At 43.6% G+C, this 26633-nt stretch overlaps 1 protein-coding gene across 1 annotated transcript; it reads right to left on the bottom strand.

Annotated features, from left to right (window-relative positions):
* Positions 1–234: 234 nt before the first annotated feature.
* BCKDHB (branched chain keto acid dehydrogenase E1 subunit beta) lies at positions 235–19318 on the bottom strand. The gene is made up of 10 exons (XM_068135997.2): positions 19154–19318; positions 18369–18446; positions 17543–17611; positions 3717–3850; positions 2085–2240; positions 1877–1985; positions 1692–1789; positions 791–901; positions 583–669; positions 235–466 (listed from the first exon to the last, which is right to left on the bottom strand). The coding sequence occupies exons 1-10, from the start codon at positions 19257–19259 to the stop codon at positions 326–328; spliced, it is 1089 nt and encodes a 362-aa protein (XP_067992098.2). The 5' UTR covers positions 19260–19318; the 3' UTR covers positions 235–325.
* Between the last annotated feature and the right edge of the window lie 7315 nt (positions 19319–26633).

The raw sequence follows: 26633 nt of genomic DNA, 5'->3' as shown, positions 1-26633 counted from the left end.
TTCGGCCATGCTATTGCAAGTACTTTCAGTGCTGTTTGAGCAGTCACTTGGCAGAGAATCCTCCAGGTGGTTTATGTTTGCTGAATTTAGCAAGGGTACCGATAGAGGCCTAACTGTTAACTGGCTTAAACATCCCTCCAACGACTGGTGCACTCAATTCCAATGCCCTGCCTACAAAGCACTAGGGTGATAGTTCATAGACAGGTTGGGAATCAAATTAAAAAGACAACGCAATGGCAGGTATGCTACATTCGAGCTGGCATGTCTTTAAAAAGAGGATAAAGTGTTGCCGAGACATTAAATGACTGGATGTCCAGAGTAGCGGTCAGTAGTTGATGATACGACGGATGCCGTCAAAGCAGCGCCACTTGTCGGGGATGTAGAAGGGCTCGAATATGTGGGGGAATGGTGTGTCGAAGCCACAGACACGCTCCACAGGGGCTTCCAGGTTGAGAAAACATTCAGACTGCATGGGGAGAAACATGTGAAAATGTACAATGAGGTTTATCTAAAGGCTCTAACTGGAAGCTCATCATTATTTACATGCTGGCGACTTGCAAAAGAATGACAAATTCACACCACCTGCACAACCGATGTGATCTCGGCAGCAAATCCGCTGGTGATTGGGGCTTCGTGGCTCACCAAGAGGCGTCCCGTCTTAGCAACAGACTGTGCAGAGGAAACAAGACGTAGCACACTGCATAGCTAAGTTATGCAGTATTGATCTTCCTGCTGGAGTGAATTGTCAAAATTCAACCACACCAATTTATAATGTTGCGACTGTACTTGCCGTGCACACAGTTTCGGTGTCCCAAGGTTGGAGGGTCTGCAAGTCTATGACCTCACAAGATACGCCGAGTCGCTCTTGCGCCATGTTCGCTGCCTCTCGTAAAACATGCACCTGTTTAGAAAGAGTGAAGATGGGAGGGCACAAAATACATGGTTAACTAGAACGGCACTCTGTGGAGAGCATACCTCCGCCGAGTTGGCCATGTCACTCAATGGTGAAGAATCACTTTTAAAAAATGATACTAACTGGATCCGGAAGCGGATCTTCACCAAAATTGAAACGATTCTTCCTTGTTACACACACAACCTGTCCAGCAAGTTTCGTCCAAATCCGTCCATAACCGTTTGAGATATCCTGCTATATGTTGGTTTTAGCCCTATCTCAATGGTGAAGAATGACAAAAAATTAAATAATTCGAATATCCGAATCCATATTCAGATCTTCACCAAACTCGAATCGTCCTTGTCAGACACGCAACCTCTCCACCATGTTTTGTCCAAATCCGTCCACAACTTTTAGAGATATCCTGCTATGTATCGTTTTTGGCCCAATCTCCCAATGGTGAAGAATCACTTAAAAAATTATAGTAGCCGAATCCGGATCTTCACTGAAATCTAATCATTTAGTCCTTGTCACATACGCGACATCTCTGCCGAATTTCATCTGAATCCGTCCACAAGTTTTTGAGATATTTTGTTCACAAACAAACAAACAAGACAGACAGACAGACAGAGACGTGAACACATAACCTCCATCCACCTTTGGTGGCAGAGGTAATTATGTGACCACCAAGGTGTGTGTGTGTGTGTGTGTGTGTGTGTGTGTGTGTGTGTGTGTGTGTGTGTGTGTGTGTGTGTGTGTGTGTGTGTTTTTTTAAAGGGAGATATTCAAAGAGACGTACCTGTGTTCCCCAAGCCACCATTGTCAAGTCGCTACCTTCCTGCAGCACTTCCGCCTGCGATAGAGGAATCTCGTATGGTCCCACTGGCACCTCCTCAACTGGGGTTGTGGTCATGACATCAGAGCAGGCAGAGCCAAGTACCTACAGTCTCAATAATTATGTATATGCTGATAAGTACAAGTTACCAGCAGATCTGTACAAGATTTTGGGCTCAAAGAAGATACAGGGATTTTGATCTCGGATGGAGGCCAGCAGAAGTCCTTTAGCTTGCAAGGAACCACGGGGTATTACCACCTGGTAAGGCACAGATTGAACCAATCATGCGAAACCATTTCTTAACCTCAAAACAACCAATTTGTAGTTAACCAGCCAATCTTGTTAGCGTAACCACACCTTGACTCCAGGACAGTGGGTAAAGAAGGCTTCCGGACATTGAGAATGGTAGATAGCTCCATGACCCACGCAGCCCCAGGGTGCACGTACTGTCATTTTTCCGCAATCAAACAGATTTCCAGAACGGTAACGATATTTCGCTGCTTCGTTTACAACCTGTACCGATAAAAAGTTGAAAAACTATATATAGCATGGTATTTCAAAGAGTTACAAGTGGATTCTGACAAAACTTGGTGGACGAGTTGGGTAGGTGACAAGAACAAACAGATTAGATTTTGGTTCAGGTCCGAATCCAGATCCGGCCTATCAGTGGAATACAAAACAAACTGTTCAGCCTAATGGAGGTATGTGCTCTATTGAATGCCATTCTAATTTTGTTCTTTTTTTTCTTTTTTTTTGTATACTGAATCGAGGCTCGTGAAAGAGCTAACATTTATTTCACAAACAAATCAACCAGACAAACAAAATATACAAAAAGAGGGAGCGGAAGACAAGATGGGGAGAGAAGGGGAAGCACACAACCACAACATTTGAGAGCAGGGAGAAGTGTGGGAGGGAGAGGGCTTGGGGGTAGGAGGCGTGGGAAGGGGAGGGTGGGGGGGAGAGGTATAAAACACAAGGGGACCGATATTAGCGGGGGGTAGAAAAGATCAAGGTTTTGGATGGGGGAGGATAAGAGATGGTGGTGAACAGCTGTTTTAAAGACCTGGAGGGTGGAGTGGGATTGAAGAGAGTGAGGGAGTTTGTTCCAGAGGCAGGAGAAAAGAGGAATGAAGGAGTGAAGGTGAGCAGAAAGTCTTGATTTTGGCAGTTTAACCATAAGAGGGTTGCAGGCAGATCTTGTGCGACCTGTAGGAATATTTGGGGGACAGAGCGCAGAGAGAGCTGGGGGGGCAAGGCCAGAGAGGAGTCGGTAGAAGACGGAAAGACCACCAACCTGCCTGCGGTGAGTGAGTGAAAGGCCCTTGGAGTTAGCTTCATCGCGGGAGATTCCAATGATTCTGAACGCTTTGGTTTCAACAGCGTGAAGACAAGCTAGGTGTGAGGCAGGAGCACCAGACCAGAGGGGAGAGCAGTATTCCATGGAGCTGCGGATGAAAGCCTTGTATATGGTGAGGAGCTCAGGTGTGCCAAGGAAGGACTTCGCACGACGGAGGATGCCCAGTCGGCGACTGGCTTTGGAGGCCAGATTTGAAATGTGGTTTTCCCAGGAAAGATCATGGCAAATAGTGAGACCCAAAAGCTTGAGTGACAGAACTTCTTGGAGAGGATTATTCAGAAAGTGGATGGGAGGGTTGTCCAGTCGGTCTTTTCGGAGAGACATCGTAAGAGTGTGAGATTTATCAGGATTGAAAGACATGTTCCATTTGTTTGCCCAGTCTGTGATTTTGTCCAGGTCTGCAGAGAGTGAGGAGGCTGCAGACTGCCGATCTGAGGGATGAGGAATGGAGCGACAGAGTAGAGTCGTCAGCAAAGAGATAGAGAGGATTTTCAAGAGAGTCAGAGAGATCATTGATGAAGACCAGAAAAAGCACATTCTGTTACAAAATAAAAAATAATAATAAATAAAGTGTGATAATTGCTCAAAATGTCACACACATCTATTAATAAAAGTCAATCTGCAACACTGACCTGGTCAAATGCAGGGTAGATGTAGTCCGCAAACTGGATCTCTGCAATACTTGTTGCTCCTGCCACTGCGGAACCAATAGCGAATCCCACAATGCCTTGCTCACACAGCGGTGTGTTGAACACACGGTCCTTACCTGCAAGAGTGAGGGGAAGTTTATTAACGCACAGGTTGTAAACCTGGTGCGTTATAGCGTTTGCCTGGGAATTTCTGTCTCTCCAAAAGTGAAGCTCCGTTTCTGTCGCTCAGATGTGTAGCCAGTTTCTGTCGCTCAGATGTGTAAACATGACGTCATCAAATCTATATTTAGGCTAACCATGGGCTACCCCTTTGGCTGGTACGCGGCCGCTCGCTAGTACATAATATAGGATATATTTGTTATATGTTATGTTATAGGATATATAGGATATATGTTATATGATATAGGATATATATAGGATAGGTTATAGGATATATATGTTATAGGATAGGAATATAGGACCCAAATGACCCAGAGGACCCAAATGACCCAGAGGACCCAAATGACCCAGAGGACCCAAAGGACCCAAATGAACCAGAGGACCCAAATGAACCAGAGGACCCAAATGACCCAAATGACCCAGAGGACCCAGAGGACCCAAATGACCCAGAGGACCCAAATGACCCAAATGACCCAGAGGACCCAAATGACCCAGAGGACCCAGAGGACCCAAATGACCCAGAGGACCCAAATGACCCAGAGGACCCAAATGACCCAGAGGACCCAAATGACCCAGAGGACCCAAATGACCCAGAGGACCCAAATGACCCAGAGGACCCAAATGACCCAGAGGACCCAAATGACCCAGAGGACCCAAATGACCCAGAGGACCCAAATGACCCAGAGGACCCAAATGACCCAGAGGACCCAAATGACCCAGAGGACCCAGAGGACCCAGAGGACCCAGAGGACCCAGAGGCCCCAAATGACCCAGAGGCCCCAAATGACCCAGAGGACCCAAATGACCCAGAGGACCCAAATGACCCAGAGGACCCAAATGACCCAGAGGACCCAAATGACCCAGAGGACCCAAATGACCCAGAGGACCCAAATGACCCAGAGGACCCAAATGACCCAGAGGACCCAAATGACCCAGAGGACCCAAATGACCCAGAGGACCCAGACGACCCAAATGACCCAGAGGACCCAAATGACCCAAATGACCCAGATGACCCAGAGGACCCAAATGACCCAGAGGACCCAGAGGACCCAAATGACCCAGAGGACCCAAATGACCCAGAGGACCCAAATGACCCAAATGACCCAGAGGACCCAAATGACCCAGAGGACCCAAATGACCCAGAGGACCCAAATGACCCAAATGACCCAGAGGACCCAAATGACCCAGAGGACCCAAATGACCCAGAGGACCCAAATGACCCAGAGGACCCAAATGACCCAGAGGACCCAAATGACCCAGAGGACCCAAATGACCCAGAGGACCCAAATGACCCAGAGGACCCAAATGACCCAGAGGACCCAAATGACCCAGAGGACCCAAATGACCCAGAGGACCCAAATGACCCAAATGACCCAGAGGACCCAAATGACCCAGAGGACCCAAATGACCCAGAGGACCCAAATGACCCAGAGGACCCAAATGACCCAGAGGACCCAGAGGACCCAAATGACCCAGAGGACCCAAATGACCCAGAGGACCCAAATGACCCAAATGACCCAGAGGACCCAGAGGACCCAAATGACCCAGAGGACCCAAATGACCCAGAGGACCCAAATGACCCAGAGGACCCAAATGACCCAGAGGACCCAAATGACCGAGGACCCAAATGACCCAGAGGACCCAAATGACCCAGAGGACCCAAATGACCCAGAGGACCCAAATGACCCAGAGGACCCAAATGACCCAGAGGACCCAAATGACCCAGAGGACCCAAATTCTATGTATGTTTCTATGATGATGTATGTTTTGGTGAAAGTACATAATGTGAATACTAGTAGCAATTTTACAAAAACCATGGCATAATTTCAAATCTTGACCCGAGATGATAATTATGCTACATCATAATTTCCATGTGCCAACCTGGGCGGAATCCAAGTGGATTCACTTGACTTGTTTTGCCACTATTCCAACATATTACACTTGAAGGCATCAAAGCCCGTTCATTATGAGCATAATTTAATTTGAAGGAGGTACACCACCAATCAAAAGTTTAGGTACAAACAACATAATGTGTTTAATGTGCAAAATGAACATAAGATGTGAACAAAACTCTTACCGAAGATATATCTGCTTATCTACTGATATTATATTGTGCTTCAATGCGTCTTTCTTGTGCGAGACGTAGGTTTAAAGCAATTTTTGGAAATAGGTCGAAAAGTGCAATACCAAATCCAAACTGAAACGCGAAGTTAATGTTATTAACGTTTCATCTCAGGAGCAAAAACTGTTTTCAAATACTCTGCTCTGTGTGGAATGAATGTTTGTGCTTAGTTTCTTCATCACGTGCGATGTCTATTATTGCTAGGCGTTGCAAAAAATGTTTATAGAAAGGCCGGCCGTACAATCTAATGAGTTTTTGTGTTTCAGATTGCATGAACATGGGTGCCAAAGCTCCGCTTATGCCAGAAAAAAAGACAGGCAATTGTAACTTTGAGAAAAGAAGGCCTTGAAACAGTTGCAATGCTGGAGCTGTTTAGCTGAGCTCTAATTTCCGGTGCTGTAAGACGTCTGTTGCTCAGACTGGTGACTCGGATTACTTGTCCTGTGATTCTGTTGTGATTCTTGGTCGACGAGAACGTTTTATATTCGCATTTTTACCGGTTTCGTGATATGTCGTTTAATGACACAAGCAACTGCATTTACTGACACTTGTAATTTTTTTGCAATTTGTCTCAAGGATTGGCCTTCTTTTCTCAAAGTTACAATTGCCTGTCTTTTTTCTGGCATCAGCTGAACATTGGCACCCATGTTCATGCAATCTGAAACACAAAAACACTCATTAGATTGTATGGCTGGCCTTTCTGTAAACATTTTTGCAACGCCTAGCAATAATAGACATTGTACATTGTCGTGGTTAAATTTGATTAAATTATTTAAATCTATGGATTGTTGGACTTGGCTGCACGAAGCGCCACATTGAGGGGTCAAGCCAATGTCTCGATGAAGCAGACAGGCTGTGTGAGATGGGCTCCCCCCCCTGTCCTCCACACCAGAAGCCATTTGTCTGTTTGTAAAGGGGAAAGATGTGGGTTTTAAAGGTGAATATTTCAATAAACTCATCATCAAGTACATATATTTCTGGGCACGGATCTTCTATATATTCTCGTGAATGAACAAACCGATTCATGTCAGCAGTTGCAGTTCCATAATTAAAATATACAGCGCCAGTCAGATGAAAAACGTTGGATGAGGCAAGGACGTAAGCCTACTTAGTTTATTCTGTCCACTGACTTCAAAGCCTTGCTGTGTAAATATAGGTCGTCTCAGCTCATAACAAGCACTGCCTGGCGGTGGTGAGACATTAAATTCAAACATTCTTGTGCCACAAACACACCGTCTTCCCAAGGCCTCTTGGCTTCTCTCCACCTCTCCACCCCCTCCCTCTGTCTGGTCTGCCATTTCTCAGCGGTGGAGAGAGGTATTTAAGGGGTCGTTCATAGAGGAACGGGGACAAGTATATGCTGGCGACTTGTCCTGTACTTGTTCAGCGTCTTTGTATTCCTGCTGGTAATAAAAGTCAAGCTATGCTTCTCTCCCCACCCCCGATAAATGCTTCATATTAAACCACAGCAAAGTGGAGGACATTACATTTTTTTTTATTCCATCTTTTCTCCCCCCAACCCCCGATAAATGCTTCATATTAAACATCGGCTATGAACATTTCATATTAAACATTTAAACATCGACAAACACATTAAACATTGGATCAGACTCGGCAACGGTTGCTAGAGTGAGATGTGCATGGAAGAAGTTTCGGGAACTGAGTGGCGTGCTGACGAGGAGGGGAGTGTCATTGAAGCTGAAGGGAAAGGTGTATGCTGCATGTGTGGAAGTGTTATGATTTATGGGAGCGAGACATGGGTAATGAACGTAGAGCAGCAACGAAGGCTGGAAAGGGTGGAAATGCGAATAGTTCGGTGGATGTGCGGAGTATCGTTGAGAGAGAGGAAGACAAATGATGAATTGCAAAAGATGATGGGAATGGAGCCTGTGATGGATGCTGTGAAGAGAAACAGGTTGAGATGGTTTGGTCATGTATTGAGGAGGGATGAAAGTGACTGGTTAAGAACAGTGATGGAAATGAATGTAGAAGGAAGTAGAAGACGGGGGAGATGGGGGAGACTGAGAAAGACTTGGCTAAAGATGGTGGAAGAAGAAATGCGGGCAAGGGGGTTAACGAGGAGAGATGCAGAAAATAGGGCAAAATGGAGAAGATCGTCATGGGGACCGCAAGGCTAACCCCCGCTCTGGCAGGGAAAATGGCCTTAAAATGCCTGTTGTTGTTGTTGTTGTTGTTGTTGTTGTTGTTGTTGTCGTTGTTGTATTAAACCACAGCAAAGTGGAGGACATTAAATTTTGTATTCCACCACAACATGATAAAGAAACCAAGTACAAACATTCATTCCACACAGAGCAGGGTATTTGAAAACAGTTTTTACTCCCGCCAGGGAGTAATGCATTCGATTGTGTCCGTGTGCATGTGTGTGTGTGTGTTTGTGAACAAGATATCTGGAAAAGTTCTGAACGGATTTGGATGAAAGTTGGTGGGATGATTGCCCTTGTGATAAGGAAGAATTGATTAGTTTTTGGTGAAGCTCAGGATATTATTCCGGATCCAGGAATTTTTTGAAGGATTGTTTACCATTGGAAGATAGGGCTCATTTTTTTTTAACATTATCTTCTCTATATTCTATATTTAACATTGTGATATGAAAATAGTTTTCATATTTGTTGTAAATGTACTTTAAACTCGTGGTTATGCGTTAGAGCGGTGTATTTTGTTAGCAGTGTCGTCTTCAAGGTTTTTTTTTTTTTTTCTAATAAAGACATATTCTGTCATTTTAAAACCACCAAAGTGTGTATGTTTCCCCGTTTCATAAAATGTATCGTTTGCTAGGTATAATACTTTAAAAGTTTTTTTTTTTTTTTTTTAACCTCAGAAGAGATATCAACATTTACCTCAGCGAATGTCAATCGCGGTGTCAGTATTTGATGAACTTATAAAGACTTAGGTGAGTTATAAGTGTGACAAGCATGTGCACGAGATTCTTCCCAGAATAATGAGTGGTCGCATTAGCTTGTACGACCTAAAATGAGCGAGTTTTGTTTTCACGTTTGGGCCAGTTTTACATGTTGTATCTCTAAGGAATGAAACGAACGTTTTTCCTGGCTTACAATTTTATTTGAAGTCACACATGCCTCAAAATACACTCACTTATATAGAATTGAACGCTGAATCCGAAAATGTAAGTGAAATTGCCTTGTTTTTTTTTAAACATTATCTTCTATATATTCTAAATATATATCTGTGCAGTGTCTGTCTTGTGTTGTCACTGAACTACTCCGTCAAACTTTTGTGAAATCGTACTATTCCAACTTGACACACGGCGGGAGTATGCGCTCTACTGAGTGGCGTTCTAGTTGCTCCTGACATGAAACGCTAATAACATTAACTTTGCGTTTCAGTTTGGATTTAGTTTTGCACTTTTTGACCTATTTCCAAAAATTGCTTTAAACCTACAGTGCATTCAGAAAGTATTCAGACCACTTCACTTTTTTCACATGTTGTTATAATGCAGCCTTATGCTGAAAGTTTAAATTCATTTTTTCCCTCATCAATGTACACTCAATACCCCATAATGACAAAGAGCAAACAGGATTTTAGAAAGTTTTGCAAATTTATTAAAAAGAAAAAACTGAAATATCACATTGACATAAGTATTCAGACCCTTTGATATGACACGAAATTTAGCTCAGGTGACTCCCATTTCTCTTGATCATCTTTGAGATGTTTCTACACCTTGATTGGAGTCCATCTGTGGTAAATTCAATTGATTGGACATGATTTGGAAAGGCACACACCTGTCTATATAAGGTCTCACAGCTGACAATGCATATCAGAGCAAAAACCAAGCCATGAGGTCGAAGGAACTGCCTGCAGAGCTCAGAGACAGGATTGTGTCGAGGCACAGATCTGGGGAACCCTACAAAAAATTTTCTGTTGCATTGAAGGTTCCCAAGAGCACAGTGGCCTCCATAATTCTTAAATGGAAGAAGTTTGGAACAACCAGGACTCTTCCTAGAGCTGGCCGCCCGGCCAAACTGAGCAATTGGGGGAGAAGGGCCTTGGTAAGAGAGGTGACCAAGAACCCGATGGTCACTCCAGCTGAGCTCCAGAGATCCTGTGTGGAGATGGGAGAAACTTCCAGAAGGACAACTATCACTGCAACACTCCACCAATCTGGGCTTAATGGCAGAGTAGCCAGACGGAAGCCTCTCCTCAGTGAAAGACACATGAAAGCCCGCTTGGAGTTTGCAAAAAAGCACCTAAAGGACTCTCAGACTGAGAAACAAGATTCTGTGGTCTGATGAAACCAAGATTGAACTGTTTGGCCTCAATTCTAAGCGTCATGTCTGGAGGAAACCAGGCACCGCTCATCACCTGCCCAATACCATCCCAACGGTGAAGCATGGTGGTGGCAGCATCATGCTGTGGGGGTGTTTTTCAGCAGCAGGGACTGGGGGGGACTGGACTGGTCAGGGTTGAGGGAACAATGAATGGAGCAAAGTACAGAGATATCCTTAATGAAAACCTGAAACGGTGCGCTCAGGAACTCAGACTGGGCCAAAGGTTCACCTTCCAACAGGACAATGACCCTAAGCACACAGCCAAGACAACACAGGAGTGGCTTAGGGACAACTCTGTGAAGGTCCTTGAGTGGCCCAGCCAGAGGCCCGACTTGAACCCAATCAAAAATCTCTGGAGAGACCTGAAAATGGCTGTCCATCGACGGTCCCCATCCAACCTGAGAGCTTGAGAGGATCTGCAGAGAAGAATGGCAGAACATCCCCAAATCCAGGTGTGCAAAGCTTGTCGCGTCATACCCAAGAAGACGAGGCTGTGATCGCTGCCAAAGGTGCTTCAACTAAGTACCGAGTTAAGGGTCTGAATACTTATGTCAATGTGATATTTCAGTTTTTCCTTTTTAATAAATTTGCAAAACATTCTAAAATCCTGTTTTCTCTTTGTCATTATGGGGTATTGAGTGTAGATTAATGAGGGAAAAGATGAATTTAAACTTTCAGCATAAGGCTGCAACATAACAAAATGTGGAAAAAGTGAAGGGGTCTGAATACTTTCTGAATGCACTGTACGTCTCGCACAAGAAAGATGCATTGAAGCACAATATATTATATCAGTACATAAACAGATATATCTTTGGTAAGAGTTTTGTTCACATCTTATGTTCATTTTGCACATTAAAGAGTAAAATATCAAAAAATGTTGGGTGCACCTAAACTTTTGGCTGGCAGTATATATTTGGGTAGAAAAGATCAAGGTTTTGGATGGGGGAACATAAGATATTGTGGTGAACAGCTGTTTTGAAGACCTGGAGGGAGGAGAGGGATAGAAGAGAGTGTGGGAATTTGTTCCAGAAGCAGAAAAAAGAGGAATGACAGAGTGAAGGTGAGCAGAGTCTTGATTTTGGCCGTTTCACCAGGAGAGGGTTGCTGGCAGATCTTGTGCGTCCTGAAGGAAAATTTGGGGGACAGAGCAGGGGGAGCTGGGCCGGGGTGGAGTCGGTATAAAACAGATTTTGTCCAAGTACTTAAAAATTGGGGGAGAGGGGGGAGGGGCGGTTTAGAAGTGTAAACAAGGTGATTTGTGTACTGCAGTGTTCAATCAAGTATATCATTCAATTTAGAGAAAATACGTTTTAAAGGTTGGAGAAAAAACGTTTTTGTTTTTCAGAAGTTTTACCGCCGTTGATGTATCGTCTTTTACACCACCTCATCTAACACGTTACATTAGTTATTTGTGTCTTGTTGTTTGTGCCCTTTATGATATCACTAAAAACAGTAAGTTTCCTGTTTGGAATGATGTTCCATTTTGTTTGACTGCCAGACAGGTAGACAGAGTAAATTTTTTAAATCTTATTCCTATCTGCACATGCACGATCGGGATGAGATTCCATACATTTTCCAAAATTGAGAGCCAAAGTACTGCTAAACTGCAGGTTCCTGTTCCAATTCGTGTTTTACATTGCTCAAAATATTTAATTCAATTGAAATTAAATAGTTCCTTGATCATAGACTGACACCTGTAGACAGACAGACGTTTTGTATGGCTGGCCGTTGACAGACAGACAGACACTATTGCTTAACCCCGTTTTGTGTTACGCACGCTGTGCATCACAGAGGGAAGTAGTGGGAGAGGACCTTTTTCATGGAAGTCGCTGAAATTAAAACTGCGACTGTTTAGCAGCTCAACGGGACACATGCATCAAAAAGATAGATGCGTGCACAATAGACAGAGTCGTGGTTAAATTTCCGCATAAGTGCGCATTAAATTTCCACATAATACACAGTCCGCATAAGTGAAATTATCCACTGCAAAATTCACCTGGAATTAGGATTCTGCAAAATTTGTCTTCTTAAACACCAATCATCGCCACCTTTTGTGGAGTCAGACAGGGAATGTTTTAAGCCCAAGAATTTCACAAAACGGCTGAAAAGGCCTGACATTTGACTTCGTCTACTCTCGTTGCCAACGTGTGGCACTCAACGAAATCCTTTCATCTTCTCTCCCTGTCAAGGCTGGAATGCCCCAAGGTATTGTTCTGGGCCCAGTCCTGTTCCTCCTCTTCATAAATGAGCTCTCTGAATCTCTGGAAAACCCTCTCTATATATTTGCTGACGACTCCACCCTCTGCTGTGACATCCATCAGCTTCAGACAGGAAGGCTGCAGCCTCTTCCCCCTCTCCAGACCTTGACAAAATCACAAGCTGGTCAAAGACTTGGAATACGGCTTTCCATCCAGAAAAAAAATTCACACGCTGACTATCTCTCTCCGAAAGGACCATCTGGCAACCACCCCCACACCCCCCCCCCCCCCAATCTACTTGATCATGTTGAGGAAGTTCGGGCATTCAAACTCCTGGGTCTCACTATCAGCTATTGTCTTTCTTGGGAAAACCACATTTCCAAGTTTGCCTCAAAAGCCAGGCATCATTCGTGGTATCCTCCATCATACTGGGCATCCTCCGTTGTGTAAAGTCCTTCCTTGGCACATGTGAAACCCTATCCATATACAAAGCCTTTACCCGCAGCTTGATGGAGTACTGCTCTCCCCTCTGGGCTGGTGCTCCTCTGCCTCACACCTTGCTCAGTTTGACGCCATGGAAATGAAGGCCTTCAAGATTGTTAGAATCTCTATGGTTCTATCACTATGCCGTCACAGACAGGTTGGTGGTCTCTCTGTCTTCTCCTGCCTCCTTTCAGGTCTTGCACTATCTGCTCTTTCAGTGCTTTGTCCCTGCGAGGTTTCTCCAGGGCACTCACGGTTCACCATCAACCCCCTTCTGGTTCAATCACCCGAATCCAGGATCACTGCTCACTTCCCTGAACCAAATTCATTCAGGGTGCCAGAAAAATAACTCGCCTACTCTTAGTGAAAGAAAGCCAACTCTTCGTCCACCAATACGCAATGCAAGCAGACAAGTCCTCAAGCTTTATGTCCTTTTGATGGGCGACCCATACATTGAAGCCTCGTCCTGTGGGTGAAAAACCAGGATGACAGTTTACAGCCGAGTTGAGATTCAAACCCAGGCTAGACGGCTCGAATGTGAGTGCATATATCTAAGATGGACTGCCAGCCCTCCCAAAACTTTCCAACTGTGGAATATGCCCTTTTTATGCCCAACCGTGGAATATGCCCAACCGTGGAATATGCCCTTTTTATGCCCAACCGTGGAATATGCCCTTTTTTTTTACATTTCCAGTAGACCATGGGCCGAACAAGCAAAATGTGTCCAGTTTTTTACTTTCGTGACCCACCTCTGGTATCGAGCTGAAAATTTTCATATATTTATTTAAAAATCACATAATGAATTGGTAATTCATCAGTGCAAAAACAACAACAACAACACAACATGCATTTTAAGGCCATTTTCCCTGCTAAGGTGGGGGTTAGCATCAGTGCAAAAAGTTGCACATTAATTAGATAGGCTATTTAGCAAAAACTAAAGCGCCATCTAGTGCCCATTATTATATAACTGTGTATAACAATCTGAATTCTAAATATAAATTATGTAGTCTATGTAGAGAGGGAGGAAACTGTCCATGAGTGTGGGGGATCGAGGTCCTACACATATATGCACATACACACACTTCACACTCACATTCAAATCCCCATACACAATTCACACACACACACACACACACACACACACACACACACACACACACCCCCCCCCCCCCCCCACAAAACCACACACTCACACACAACCACTCATCCCCATACATATTGTTGCGGTTTTTAGAACCCTCACTTTTGTAAATACTTGTAAATAATATTCCATCATTTAAAAGGTTAAAGGTCGCACCCATAGTTAATTCATATGCAACACGTAGGACACCATAGGAACTTTCAGTTATTTCCTTAGTATGTGTTTCAGATAAGGCTGTGTTCCCAATAGTTGAATCTGCGTTGCATCAATGAAATAAGAATAGGTCCCAATCCATTCTGGCCATTTTGCCAACCTCTCTCTCCCAATTCTATAACGCGCCTTCGCTTGCCAGCAGCGTTCGCTGCGTTGAGCTGAAGTTTGCTCGCTCAAATGCCATTAACCACGCAGTCAGGCTCGAGGAAGAAGGGGGCGGAGCGCTGGGAACGAGGCGTGGCCCTGTCAACTCGCCGTCAAGGGCAGAGCCGGTGAGCCTTCACCAACCAACCAGGGCTGAGGTGAGCTCACTGGCGGGCGTGGTTTCAAAGAGTGCGGATTGATCTCAAAGCGCATTATATAAGCGCACGCACGAAGCCCTTTTACAGACTGCGTGAGGGAGCACATTTTGATACGGACTCGTTGGGAAAGGCGCTTTATGAACTTATTGATCGGGAGGCACGCTTGTTTCAAAGGACTCGTTGGGAAAGGCGCTTTATGAACTTATTGATCGGGAGGCGCGCTTGTTTCAAAGGACTGCGCGTAGACGCTGATTGCACGAACTGCCTGTGATACGAGCCGGAGAGAGAGGGAGAGAGGGAGAGAGCTGGCACGAGCTACGTATTACGTACGCCGCATCCCAGTCCCCCCGATATATATAACCCCGAGATACGTAAGGGCCGCTCGCGTCCGACGATACGCGCGAAGCTGCCTGCTGGGTTTCGCCCGCGGAACCGGAGCCTGGACTGGAGTGGACCGGAGCCGGATCCCATCACCTGGACCATCTGCCTGGACCTTCCTCCCCTACCACTACAATTCTGTGTGAGTGTCTGTTCGTCCTGGGGTCGTAATAAGTTAAGACTGTGTAGGTAAGCCTGCCCTGTGTCCTTTTGTTTCTTCTTCCTCCTGTATATTCCTTTCGTTTCCTCTTTGGGTTTTTGTACATAATAAACTAGAACGGGCACTCGGTAGAGCGCATACCTTCGCCGCAGCTACTGTTCTGTACTTGGCATGGGAGTGTAGGGAACAGAACAGTGAACAGTTTGGTGCTGATTTCATGCAAATCGGATAAGAATTGACCGAGTTATGACAAAAAACGCACATTTTGCAAGGTCGTGACCCCCCTGACCTTTGACCCCCAACCGCTAACAAGGGTAATGTCTTCACTGGGTCATGTCGTATATCACAAGATCGGGCATTGAATTCTGAACATTTTGGCATTAGTTGCATGCCAATTGGATAAAAATTGACCGCGCTATGGTAAAAATACGATTTTGACCTTTTCGTGACCTTGACCTTGACCTTTGACCCGATTGCTCCCAAAATCTAATCAAATGTGTCCCGTATAATAACCAATCATCCCACCAAATTTCATGCAATTCGGTTGAATACTTTTTGAGTTATGCGAATAACATACACACACACACACACACAGACATACAAATAAATACACAGCGATCAAAACATAACCTTCCGCTTTTGCGAAGGTAATAAACCCTTATTTGTTCTTCCTATACTCTGGTTTCCTCTTATCCGATCGCCTCCGTCCTTTCTTTCAATTGAGTACCTGTAGCACGATTTGGAAACCGCTCAAGATCGGGTTAGTCTTTGTTAATGGCTCGGGCCGCGGATTGCTAACCGCTCGGCAATTTCCATCTTATCCGTGGTTCGAGTGGGAGTTATTTCCCTGCTTTACGGTCGGGTTAGTAAGTAGGTATTTGGGACTTCATTGACCAATCACCCTAGCTAATTCTGACCGGAAGGAGCGTCATAGCTTCCAGGATTGGGGGATGGCCAGCTTAAAAGACAAGGGGATTAACCCCACCTTGATAAGGGGAGCGCCGACCCCCGAATCCACAATATACACACACACACACACACACACTTCACATCTCCATACACAGTTCACATTCACATCCCCATCCATACATACACAGACACACACACACACACGCACACAAACCCCCCCCCCCCCCACAAACACCCCTCCACACACACACACACACACACACACACACACACACACACACACACACACACACACACACACACACACACACACACACACACACAAAACCCTCCCCCCCCCACACACACACAACCCCCCCCACACACACACACAAACTCCCCCCCCGCCCCCCCACACACACACACACACAAAGTAGATGTCAAAGGTTGATACTTTGGCATGAAAAGTTTTTATTGTCATTTTAAGTCGCCTTCTGTAGCTGCATCTGACGACATGTAGGTCGCCATGACAGCTGCGCCAGTACTGTATGTACAGTCTGAAACGAAGCACGTGATTGGTTGATAGCATTCACGGCCGCTCGTGGCCGATGTTACACGTGCTGTGATTGGACAATATTTATTAAAAAGATAGTCAACATTTTGGGTGTTTTCCACATTTTGAAAATATGTGCAAGTTTTGTGCTTGACGAGTTTCAGATATGATTTCTGTATTGTTTTTAAACAAATTATTATAAATGCAGGAATGCAGGTAGATATGCGATGTGGGTCACGAACATAAACAAAACAGGGGCTCGGCCCACATTCTACGACTCTATAGGAAAAAAGAGGATAATACGAGAGGTGTGAAGGGGGGGGGGGGGGGGGAAGAGTGGAGGGGGTTCTACCCTTACTAACTGAGGCCTCATTAAACAGGAGTATTTTGCTTGCTTGAACTTTCAAGTTTATTGTTGAGCAAATATTAAATTTGTTGAGCAGTTGACCATTCCTTTCATACCTTTCATCAGGCTGCCAAGGTAGTTTCATTGGCGAAGGAGTACATTCCTGGATGGGTTGCCATTCTGACACAGGATACTCAAATGGCTTTAGTCATTACCCCAGTAAGCTGGTACTGATTTTGCCGACCTTGGAAGGATGACAGGCCGAGTCAACCCAACAAGGACAAGTGGGTAATAAAGATCATGGGACAGAGTGGGGGATGACATGAGGTGGCGGTGCACTGCCTGCTTGAAGCCCTGAAAGGCAGAGTGGGAAAGCACCGTCTCCGTCGGGTCCATAGATGGAAGAAGTGAGGAACAAAGGAATTGAGGTTTTCTTTTGTGCATTTACTTTATCAATGAGACTTGATGAGAGTGGTACGCAAAACTGACTTTTGCCATAATATTCGTGTTAACGAGACAACTGCGTGTGCAAGTTTGCATGCTCTCAGCTCGACTCACCGTACTTGTCTCGTAAGCCCACAGTGCAGCGGAACACACCCCCGAATGCCACATCTTCACCAAAGACCACTGCGCAAGGCAATATTTTGTTGTTGAAGCGTAAACACAACACCCTTTTACATGCCCATATGCCTTAGCGGTAGAAGCACAAAAGCAAAATTCATTTCAGGGAAACCACTCATGATAGAATTCACAAGCATCAAATGAAGACAAACAAGCGATATGGATAAGACGTAGTAGACCAGCATCAGCAAACAGCATTGTAAAACGCTATGTACAAAGGAGACGACCAATGTCAAAACAAGTGTGCTCTTCAAACAAGGTTGACAGAAACTGCCAATCAGGTGTCTCATACATTATGTCAGCTGTGACCAATATCTCTCACCTATTGGCTGCAGATGTTTAAAAACATGGATATACATATTAAAAAATGGAGGTGTCAGGGTCAAAGGTTACATAGTTAGTTTACTTCTTGTATTTATGCGTTTTTATGTTGTCCGCCTCCACAGCGCAGTATCAAAACCAGCATTAACTCTAACGGCACTCGGTCGAGAGCACACCTCCACCTGGTTGGCCATATCACTCAATAGTGAAGAATCACTAAAAAAAAAAAAATCTACTAGCTGGATCCGGATCTTCACCAAAATCGAATAATTTCGTCCTCGTCACATACGCTACATCTCTGCCAAATTTTGTCCGAATCCGTCCACAACTTTTTGAGATATTTTGTTCACAAACGGAAAGACAAACAAACACAGACAGGCGTGAAAACATAACCGCCATCCACCTTTGGTGGCAGAGGTAATGAGTAAACATCACAGCGCACCTGCAGAAGCATCGCTTTCAAGAGTGTTGTCGAGTGCGCTGCAAACAGCCTGGAAAAGGTTCATCTTTTGGGTTTTTCCTGCAAAATAAAAATACTCAGAACAAAGCGTGTCTGGCCAAAACTACGACAAAGCTTTTCCTTGTAGTCTAGTGGCACTGACACGCACACACACCACTGACCGGCACACACACGACCGGCACACACACACACACAAACAATACTGACACACACAAACACAAAACGACAGACACACACACACACACACACACACACACACACACACACACACACACACACACACACACACACACACACACACACACACACAGACACATGACTCACACAGACAGACACATGACTCACACAGACAGACACACGACTGACACAGACAGACACACGACTGACACAGACAGATACACGACTGACACAGACAGACACACAAACACACGACTGAGACACACACACAAACACACGACTGAGAGAGAAACACACGACTGAGACACACACACACACACACACACACACACACACACACACACACACACACACACACACACACACACACACACACACACACACACACACACACACACACACATGACTCACACAGACAGACACACGACTGACACAGACAGACACACGACTGACACAGACAGATACACGACTGGCACAGACAGACACACAAACACACGACTGAGACACACACACAAACACACGACTGAGAGAGAAACACACGACTGAGACACACACACACACACATAATGAACATTAAAGCCGAATCTCACCGTGCTTTGCGCTCGCCACGTCGGGCACGTAAGTGAAATGAGAAGCCGAACGGGAGCACCCATTGCGAACTATGGCAGAGAGGAGCCGACATTTCGACCACATCATTTCCACACTGGTAACCTATGAATGACACAGATTATACTACTCTTCTTCCTCCTTAGTTCCACTTATTATTTCCTGCACGCTACCGTTTATTTCCATTTACAGATCGAATGAAAATCGTTGTATTGTACAGAATAAAAATATTTTCTAGTGTGACATATGCCAGGAATAACTGTGGAAAATAAATAAATGGATGCTGAATTTAACCTATACACCGCACGACTGACTACGACCATATATTTATCGCATTATAAAATATCTAAAGAATAAAGATCACACACAAGCAACATAAATAGGATGTATCAGATTTATATGGCCTCAATATTTTAAGATTAATTTATTCACGTGATGTTTTAAAATTACCTTTGGGAAAGCCATACCTAGATGCGTTTTTTTAAACTTAAACTTCAACCCACCAGATTAACCAATAGGAAAAGCTTTGGACAAAAACCTCCGCCATGGTGATGTGAGAGGGCATTGTATTTGAAGTCACTTTGACCTTTGGAGTTGAAAGACATAAAGCCGGCCGTCCCAGCCACGATGTTTTTTTTTTGAATATCGTCTGTTGCGCTTCTTTTGATTCTAAATGATTTGTGTATATTGTTTTTGTTTCCGTGAGCAACTTGGGGTACTGTACTCGCAAAAGGTAGCATAAAGGCCTCAGGAGCAAGGGACTTGAGGACCAGGTAGGCTCATGCAACAATGTTGCCAGAAAAATTGCATTTACTATGAAGTTCAATTTTGCAAGATGATGAATCCCGGGTGGAGGTGTTCAATTCGACTCGTTAAGTTCTGCAAGGAATGCAACGAGGCCACTCACGAGCATCTTCTTCTTCATTTTCATAAGTAATCGCGCAACGCTCGGCAGATGGCGCTCAAGCACGTGAGACTCCCACGCCTCTAAATGGCTAACTCGAGTCAACAGACAAATCATCCAAATGATGAGGTAGAGGGGTCAATATATGGTTGAACCACAAAAAAATTGATACAAAAGGTTTTTCAATGGATTCTGGTACCATTGGGCATGCTAAATAACATACTAAAAATCTAGTAACATCTGACTTCCGGACAGGGGTCATTTTCAAGATGGCGTCCAAGATGGCTGCCGGGAGCTTAAAATGGCCATATCTCAATTATTATTCAACCTAGAAAGGTGGTTTTGGTGTCTAACCCTAGGTTTTAGGGCCCAAGGAATCCAATTGAATCAATAAAATTACCATCAGTTAATTATTTATTGACAAGTCCAAGATGGCATCCCAAGGTGACATCCTGATCCACTAAAATGGCTCTGTCGAATAGTAGTCAACCTAGAGAGATATTTTCAGTGTGTATACCTCGGTTTAAGGCACCCAGGAAATCATCAAAATTACTTAAATAAGCACAAGGTAATCAGGTAATCCAGTAAGCCAGGTTTACCAGCCCATTAGGCATTTGTTGTCTCATACAGTTCGTCGCTATTCATCGTCATCCTCCGACTCACCAGCTAATGAACCAAGTGTGTGTTTCAGATTGGAGATAAGAGTGTAATGTGTCTACACCACTGCCACCTGTGACTCCAGTCCACAGTATTCAGTGATCATTACAGACAAAGGTTTGTACAAAGCTTGAGAGGTTATGGCAAGGGACAGACTATTTTATATTGGGGAGGGTGGAGGGGGGGGGGGCGGTGGGGACTGAAAAATCTGACAAACAATTTATTTTCATCTCAAAAGGAATAAGTATATTATTTGGTACATGTATGCATAAACAAAATCCATATTTTTTAGACATTTCCAAATGTCCCACTTACGTCAAGAATGAACGCTGCTCCAGACAGTCTCTTGAAGGTCATTCATTGTGTGGAAGTGTAACTCAGTGTAACTCATTGGTTGGAACTGGTAACGAACCAAGGTACGAGCAGGTGGTCGTAAGAATGTCAGGAATGCATCTCGCCCTGTCGAAGCTGGGAGTCCTGTTGTGTAGCTTTAGCACGGCCCCGGGCTAACACACATTCCCAAGCCTTCACTATTGACTTGGGACATCGGGATGCAAAGAGGGTGAAGGAACTCCCCAGCAGGGGGGCGAGCATGCATGACCTCGGGGCATTTGCGGAGAAGGGATTAGCGCGACAAGGCCCATATAAACTAGAGCAAACTATGAGTCAGGATCACTTGCCATCAGAAGCCCTGCCCGATGGAATGAACGAGTACGGCGCTACGGAGAAACATCGGCCGAACAAGAAGGACCATGCGGATAGAGTGACCTGGTCCATTGAGTTAAACGGTAGTTAGTTGGTATTGGAATGAAAGTGAACAACCAGTTAATAAAGTCTGGATCTTTTGTAAACCTGTTTTCCAGTCATTGGTCTTGAGTCCCAATCCACTTCCATGACAATTTGGCGAGCCAGATAGGGGTCAATTTGGACACAGCATCTGAAAAGGTAAGAGTTATTCTTTGTTATCCTTGTCCAAAATATGATCTACGAACCTGCGTTTAGTTCTTGTACAATGTACATACATGGTGGAGGAGGTGGTGTGGGGCTTGATTTGTCTGTGATAATGTCATTTGTCATTACCCAATCGGAAAAGGAGTGTAAACGTATTTTTGTCACGACTGTCCGAGGTAAAAAGTCACGGATGGAACGTTTTAAATGATTCTATTATTCGTGTATTTGCGAGGATGCGTACGTTATACGCTGGGTGTTAAGAGCCTTACTCTGGCCTGCAGGCAAATCGGCTCATGAAGTGCACCATGAGGCGATTTGTTTGCCGGTTCGGTAAGGTCTGTACACGTGTACAATCGTGTACACCCGTTTTAAATAAATAAATAAATAATTTTTTTTCAGTTTTCCCGCCATGTCTAAAACTCGTTTGATCAACGTATAAATTAATGACAGACAACGCCATCTCATGCCGGTCCAGAAATATTATGAAAGATGGCGATTGGATGAAAATTGCATACCGACACTCCCTCACTGTCCCTCATTGTCCCTCATGTCCATTCCGGCTACCTGTCTCTTGCTCCCGCTCCTTCCCCCTCCCTCTAGTTCCCATTGGCGGACGTTTTGCGAGAAGCAAAGCGTTTTGCAGGAAGCTTCCAGGAAGCAAAACCAGTGCTGTTGTTTTTTTGACGAAATTTGCCAGACAGATAGCATGGGTGACACGGACGAAATGATTGGATTTTGGTGAAGACCCAGGTTCGAATCCGGCTACGAGAATTGTTTAAAGTGATTCTTCACCATCGAGAGATCGGGTGAAAAGCGATATACATTATATTTAACATGATATACTTATTAAAGTTATTATTTTAATATTATTATTATATTAAAAAAGTTATGGCTGAGTGAATGAACCTGGTGGATGAGTTGGGGAGGTGACAAGAACACGCCGATTACATTTTGGTTCAGGTCCGAATCCAGATCCGGCCTATCAGTGGGATGCAAAACATAAACTGTTCACCAAGGCGGAGATATGCTCTCTACTGAGCGTCGTTCTAGTTGTGTGTTTGTTCGTCTGGGCGATATCTTAGCCATCCTTTGAGCTAGGAAGCTGAAATTTGGGGAAATTGGTGAACAAGTGCTTTTGAAAAAAAAAAAATAATAATAATAATAATAATTCTTTATTATTTGGTTAACCAGTTTGTGTGAACCCTCAACCTCAACCTAAGTTGAAGTTGTTGCTGCAGTGTTGTTGGAACTTGTTGTTGTAACGTTTTGTAAACATTCAAATGTTGGGTTTTGCTGACGTTTCCACAACGTTGTCTCAACGTTTTTTCACATTACTTTCCTGCAACATTGAAATAATGTTATTGTAAAACGTTTCCACAACGTCGCCACAACGTTTCACTTTCGTTGTTGCAACGTTTTGCTCCAACGTTTTGGAAACATTCAAATGTTGGGTTTTACTGACGTTTCCACAACGTCGCCACAACGTTTCACTTTCGTTGTTGCAACGTTTTGCTCCAACGTTTTGGAAACATTCAAATGTTGGGTTTTGCTGACGTTTCCACAACGTCGCTACAACGTTTCACTTTCGTTGTTGCAACGTTTTGCTCCAACGTTTTGGGAACATTCAAATGTTGAATGAATCGGATGAGAAGTCACGAGTTATTTAATTATTAGCGAGTAATGAAGTACGTATTTAATTAATTACATTTCTTATTACATTACAGTAATTACATTACAGTAATTACCTGAGGTAATTACAGTAATTACAGTTCCGGTAATTACAGTAATTACAGTAATCATTACAGTAATTACAGTAATCTTATTACAGTAATTACATTACATTAACTCAGGCACCTTTTGAGTAAGGAAGCTGATATTTGGACATGACACTGACCAAGTGATGTGGCTGTCAAGGATAATTTTGATTTATTGATTAATCATTTAATAAATTAACTCGTTGATTTATAAATGACTTATTTAATTAAAATTCCTCAGAGACACATCTTCGGATGAAATACTTGCAGATTGGTTATGCTATGAGCCAATTGATTAAGGAAAATATTTTGTGATGGCCATATTGGAGTTCGTGGCAACTCAGTTAGTGCCACCGCACCTTTAAAATGCATCCCTGCGTTCATTTTTCAATCGATTGAGTTGAAATTTTGAACAATCAGATCTGGACTGTCGTTGTTAACGACTCTAGCATGCACCCGTCCAATCAGGATGGAGCGGTATGGTCCCCGGATCATCACTGCCCGCAGTTTTAATTAGTTTTACTTTTTCTCTTGGTCATATAATTTTTGAAGACATGCATGTCATGATATAGGAAATGTTTGTTCTGTTGAACGGAAGAAATGTTGTTTATTTGTGTGGGTGTGTATTTTTGTGTATTTTGGATATATTTTCACGGCTAATTCCAGTTAACATCCTGGAAAAAAAAAAAAAAAATTTGCTCGTTTTCTGGCCGAGTCGAAATTGCGTTGAGTTCCTATGGCATGCGCCATTAAAAGCGCTGTGTAATGGTTGAGCTCCCTTTATTTCGTTTTGGTCATGCGGATGAGCAGACAAAGTGACGAATGCTGCGGCTGGAGCAGTAGAAGCGATGTTTCTTTTTTAATTGAAACGATGTAATTTAATTAAACGTGGGAGGGGGCAACACCACGCATACCTCTTTTAAGGTGTGTATAAACCCTGGAATATTTCAGCAATCAATACAATGCTGAAACGATGTAATTTAATTAAACGTGGGAGGGGGCAACACCACAAAGCATACCTCTTTTAAGGTGTGTATAAACCCTGGAATATTTCAGCAATCAATACGATGCTGAAATGATGTAATTTACTGTGTAAGATGGTCGACCTTGGTTTTGTTTGGGTTTTGTTGTTTATTTTTGTGGGTGTGTATTTTTGTGTATTTTGTATATATTTTCACGGCTAATTCCAGTTAACATCCTGCAAAATTTGCTCGTTTTTCTGGCCGAGTCGAAATTGCATTGAGTTCCTATGGCATGCGCCATTAAAAGCGCTGTGTAATGGTTGAGCTCCCTTTATTTCGTTTTGGTCACGCGGATGAGCAGACAAAATGACGAATGCTGCGGCTGGAGCAGTAGAAGCGATTTTTAATTGTTCAATGATTATTCGATATTGTTATGACTTATTGTCAATAGGTATACTAAGTGGTAAGGAGGTAGCCTGTTGCTATGTCCAGTTTTATTATATTGTTGATTATACCACATAGCTGTGGTGATAAAGGAAATGTTCGTTTTAAAATAGATGATTATGATAGGACCATGATTATAAAATCATGATGATTATTATGAATGATATCATAGGGCTCAAATGCAGAATGCTTGCACGAACTTGGAAAAGAACTTTCAAGCCCTATGGGATAAATTGGGTATTACAAGCGATGGAGTTTCAAAATTTAGCATGATTGAAGGAATTTTACAGTCCCATTTCAGGAGTTTTACAAAATTTATATTGCCAAGAGATTTTGGGTACTATTAAAAAAAAAAAAATGATGAGATATTTTTCCCAATGAACTTTAATATCTGCCATCCATTTTGGCTGTCTCACGAATGAAGGATGAGTTGCCTTTAGTGGTTGCAAAGGAAATTTGTGGAGACCAGGCAAAATGGGGAAATATGTCAGATATGACCCTAGGACAGAACGGTGATTCATCAATTGACATGAGGTATGAACCAGAGGTGACGACCGATGAGCTTCGATCTCAGTCAATGGATGGACCTGTCCTGACATCATTGGGGAAAGGGCTTATGCAAGGAGTCATCCAAAATGATTAATTTGATTTATTGATGAATATTGATAAATTAATTGAAATTGAATAATTGAATTGAACTGAATAAATTTAATTGAATAAATTTAACTGAATAAATTGAACTGAATAAATTGAATTGAATATATTCATTGTTTGATTGATGAAAATGCAGTCTCAAGAAAGAAGCTTTGATATCTTTGTGAGATATTATCAATGTGAAGACAACCTTGGAAAATTGAGCAAGGTGGTGAGTTTATATATAGATATATATGTGCGGTTACCATTGTGTGATTTCCCCTTCAACAGAGCGGACACCTGAGGATTCACCCATTTCATACTGACCCTCTGGCTCATCTGCAAATACTGATCTGTGAGATTGGATTGTGCAAAAGCCACAGGTGAGAGAGATTCTCTGGAAATCACCGTTTGAACAGGTGGAGAGATCCTTCCTGGAGGTACGAGTGAAGCTTTAGAGGAACAAGCTACAACACATCCAACGCTACTTTGATAAAAGGCAGAATGGGAAATGGAGCCTGCAAGAATACACAAGGACAACCAGAGATTCCACAAAAAGGTACTTGTACACATCATATGTACGACCGTTATGGTGCCGAAGCTATAAGGCAGGTCGAGAATTGGTATTTGTGGACAAAGGGACATGATGAGGAGTTTCCAAGAGATGGTACATTTGAGCGAAGTCGATTGGAAAGATTGGAACAAAGATTGAAAGCCAGGAAGAGACAGAATCTAACGGTAGACTGGCTTGCATTCCATCTTTGGGATGGTGAATCCAGACAACGGGAACAGCAAGAACGGATAACGGATCTAGAACTTAAAATAAAAAGGATACAGGATACAGTGGAGGAGACAAATGCACAACTGCCCTCGAAATTAGGAATGAAAGTGACAGTTGTCCCATCTGATTTCCAGTTGTCTCCCCAAAAAGGACGGTACAGAGAATTTTTTCGTGTTTCAGGAGATAACGAGAGATTGCAGTGGCAACTCAGGGATGTAGAGATGCAGCCCAGCAATACAAGTGCACAGGTGCACAGACCAGGCAACGACAGAAACCGGTGTTTCAAGTGTGGACGGATGGGACATTGGAAAAGAGGATGTCCGTATACCAAAAGGAAGACAAGTTCATAGGGTAAACCAAGATCAAGGGTACCAGTGC

Source organism: Myxine glutinosa, chromosome 14 (assembly GCF_964187855.1).
Source record: "Myxine glutinosa chromosome 14, kmMyxGlut1.1, whole genome shotgun sequence".
Taxonomy (NCBI): domain Eukaryota; kingdom Metazoa; phylum Chordata; class Myxini; order Myxiniformes; family Myxinidae; genus Myxine; species Myxine glutinosa.
This window is presented reverse-complemented; position numbering and strand designations above follow the sequence as displayed.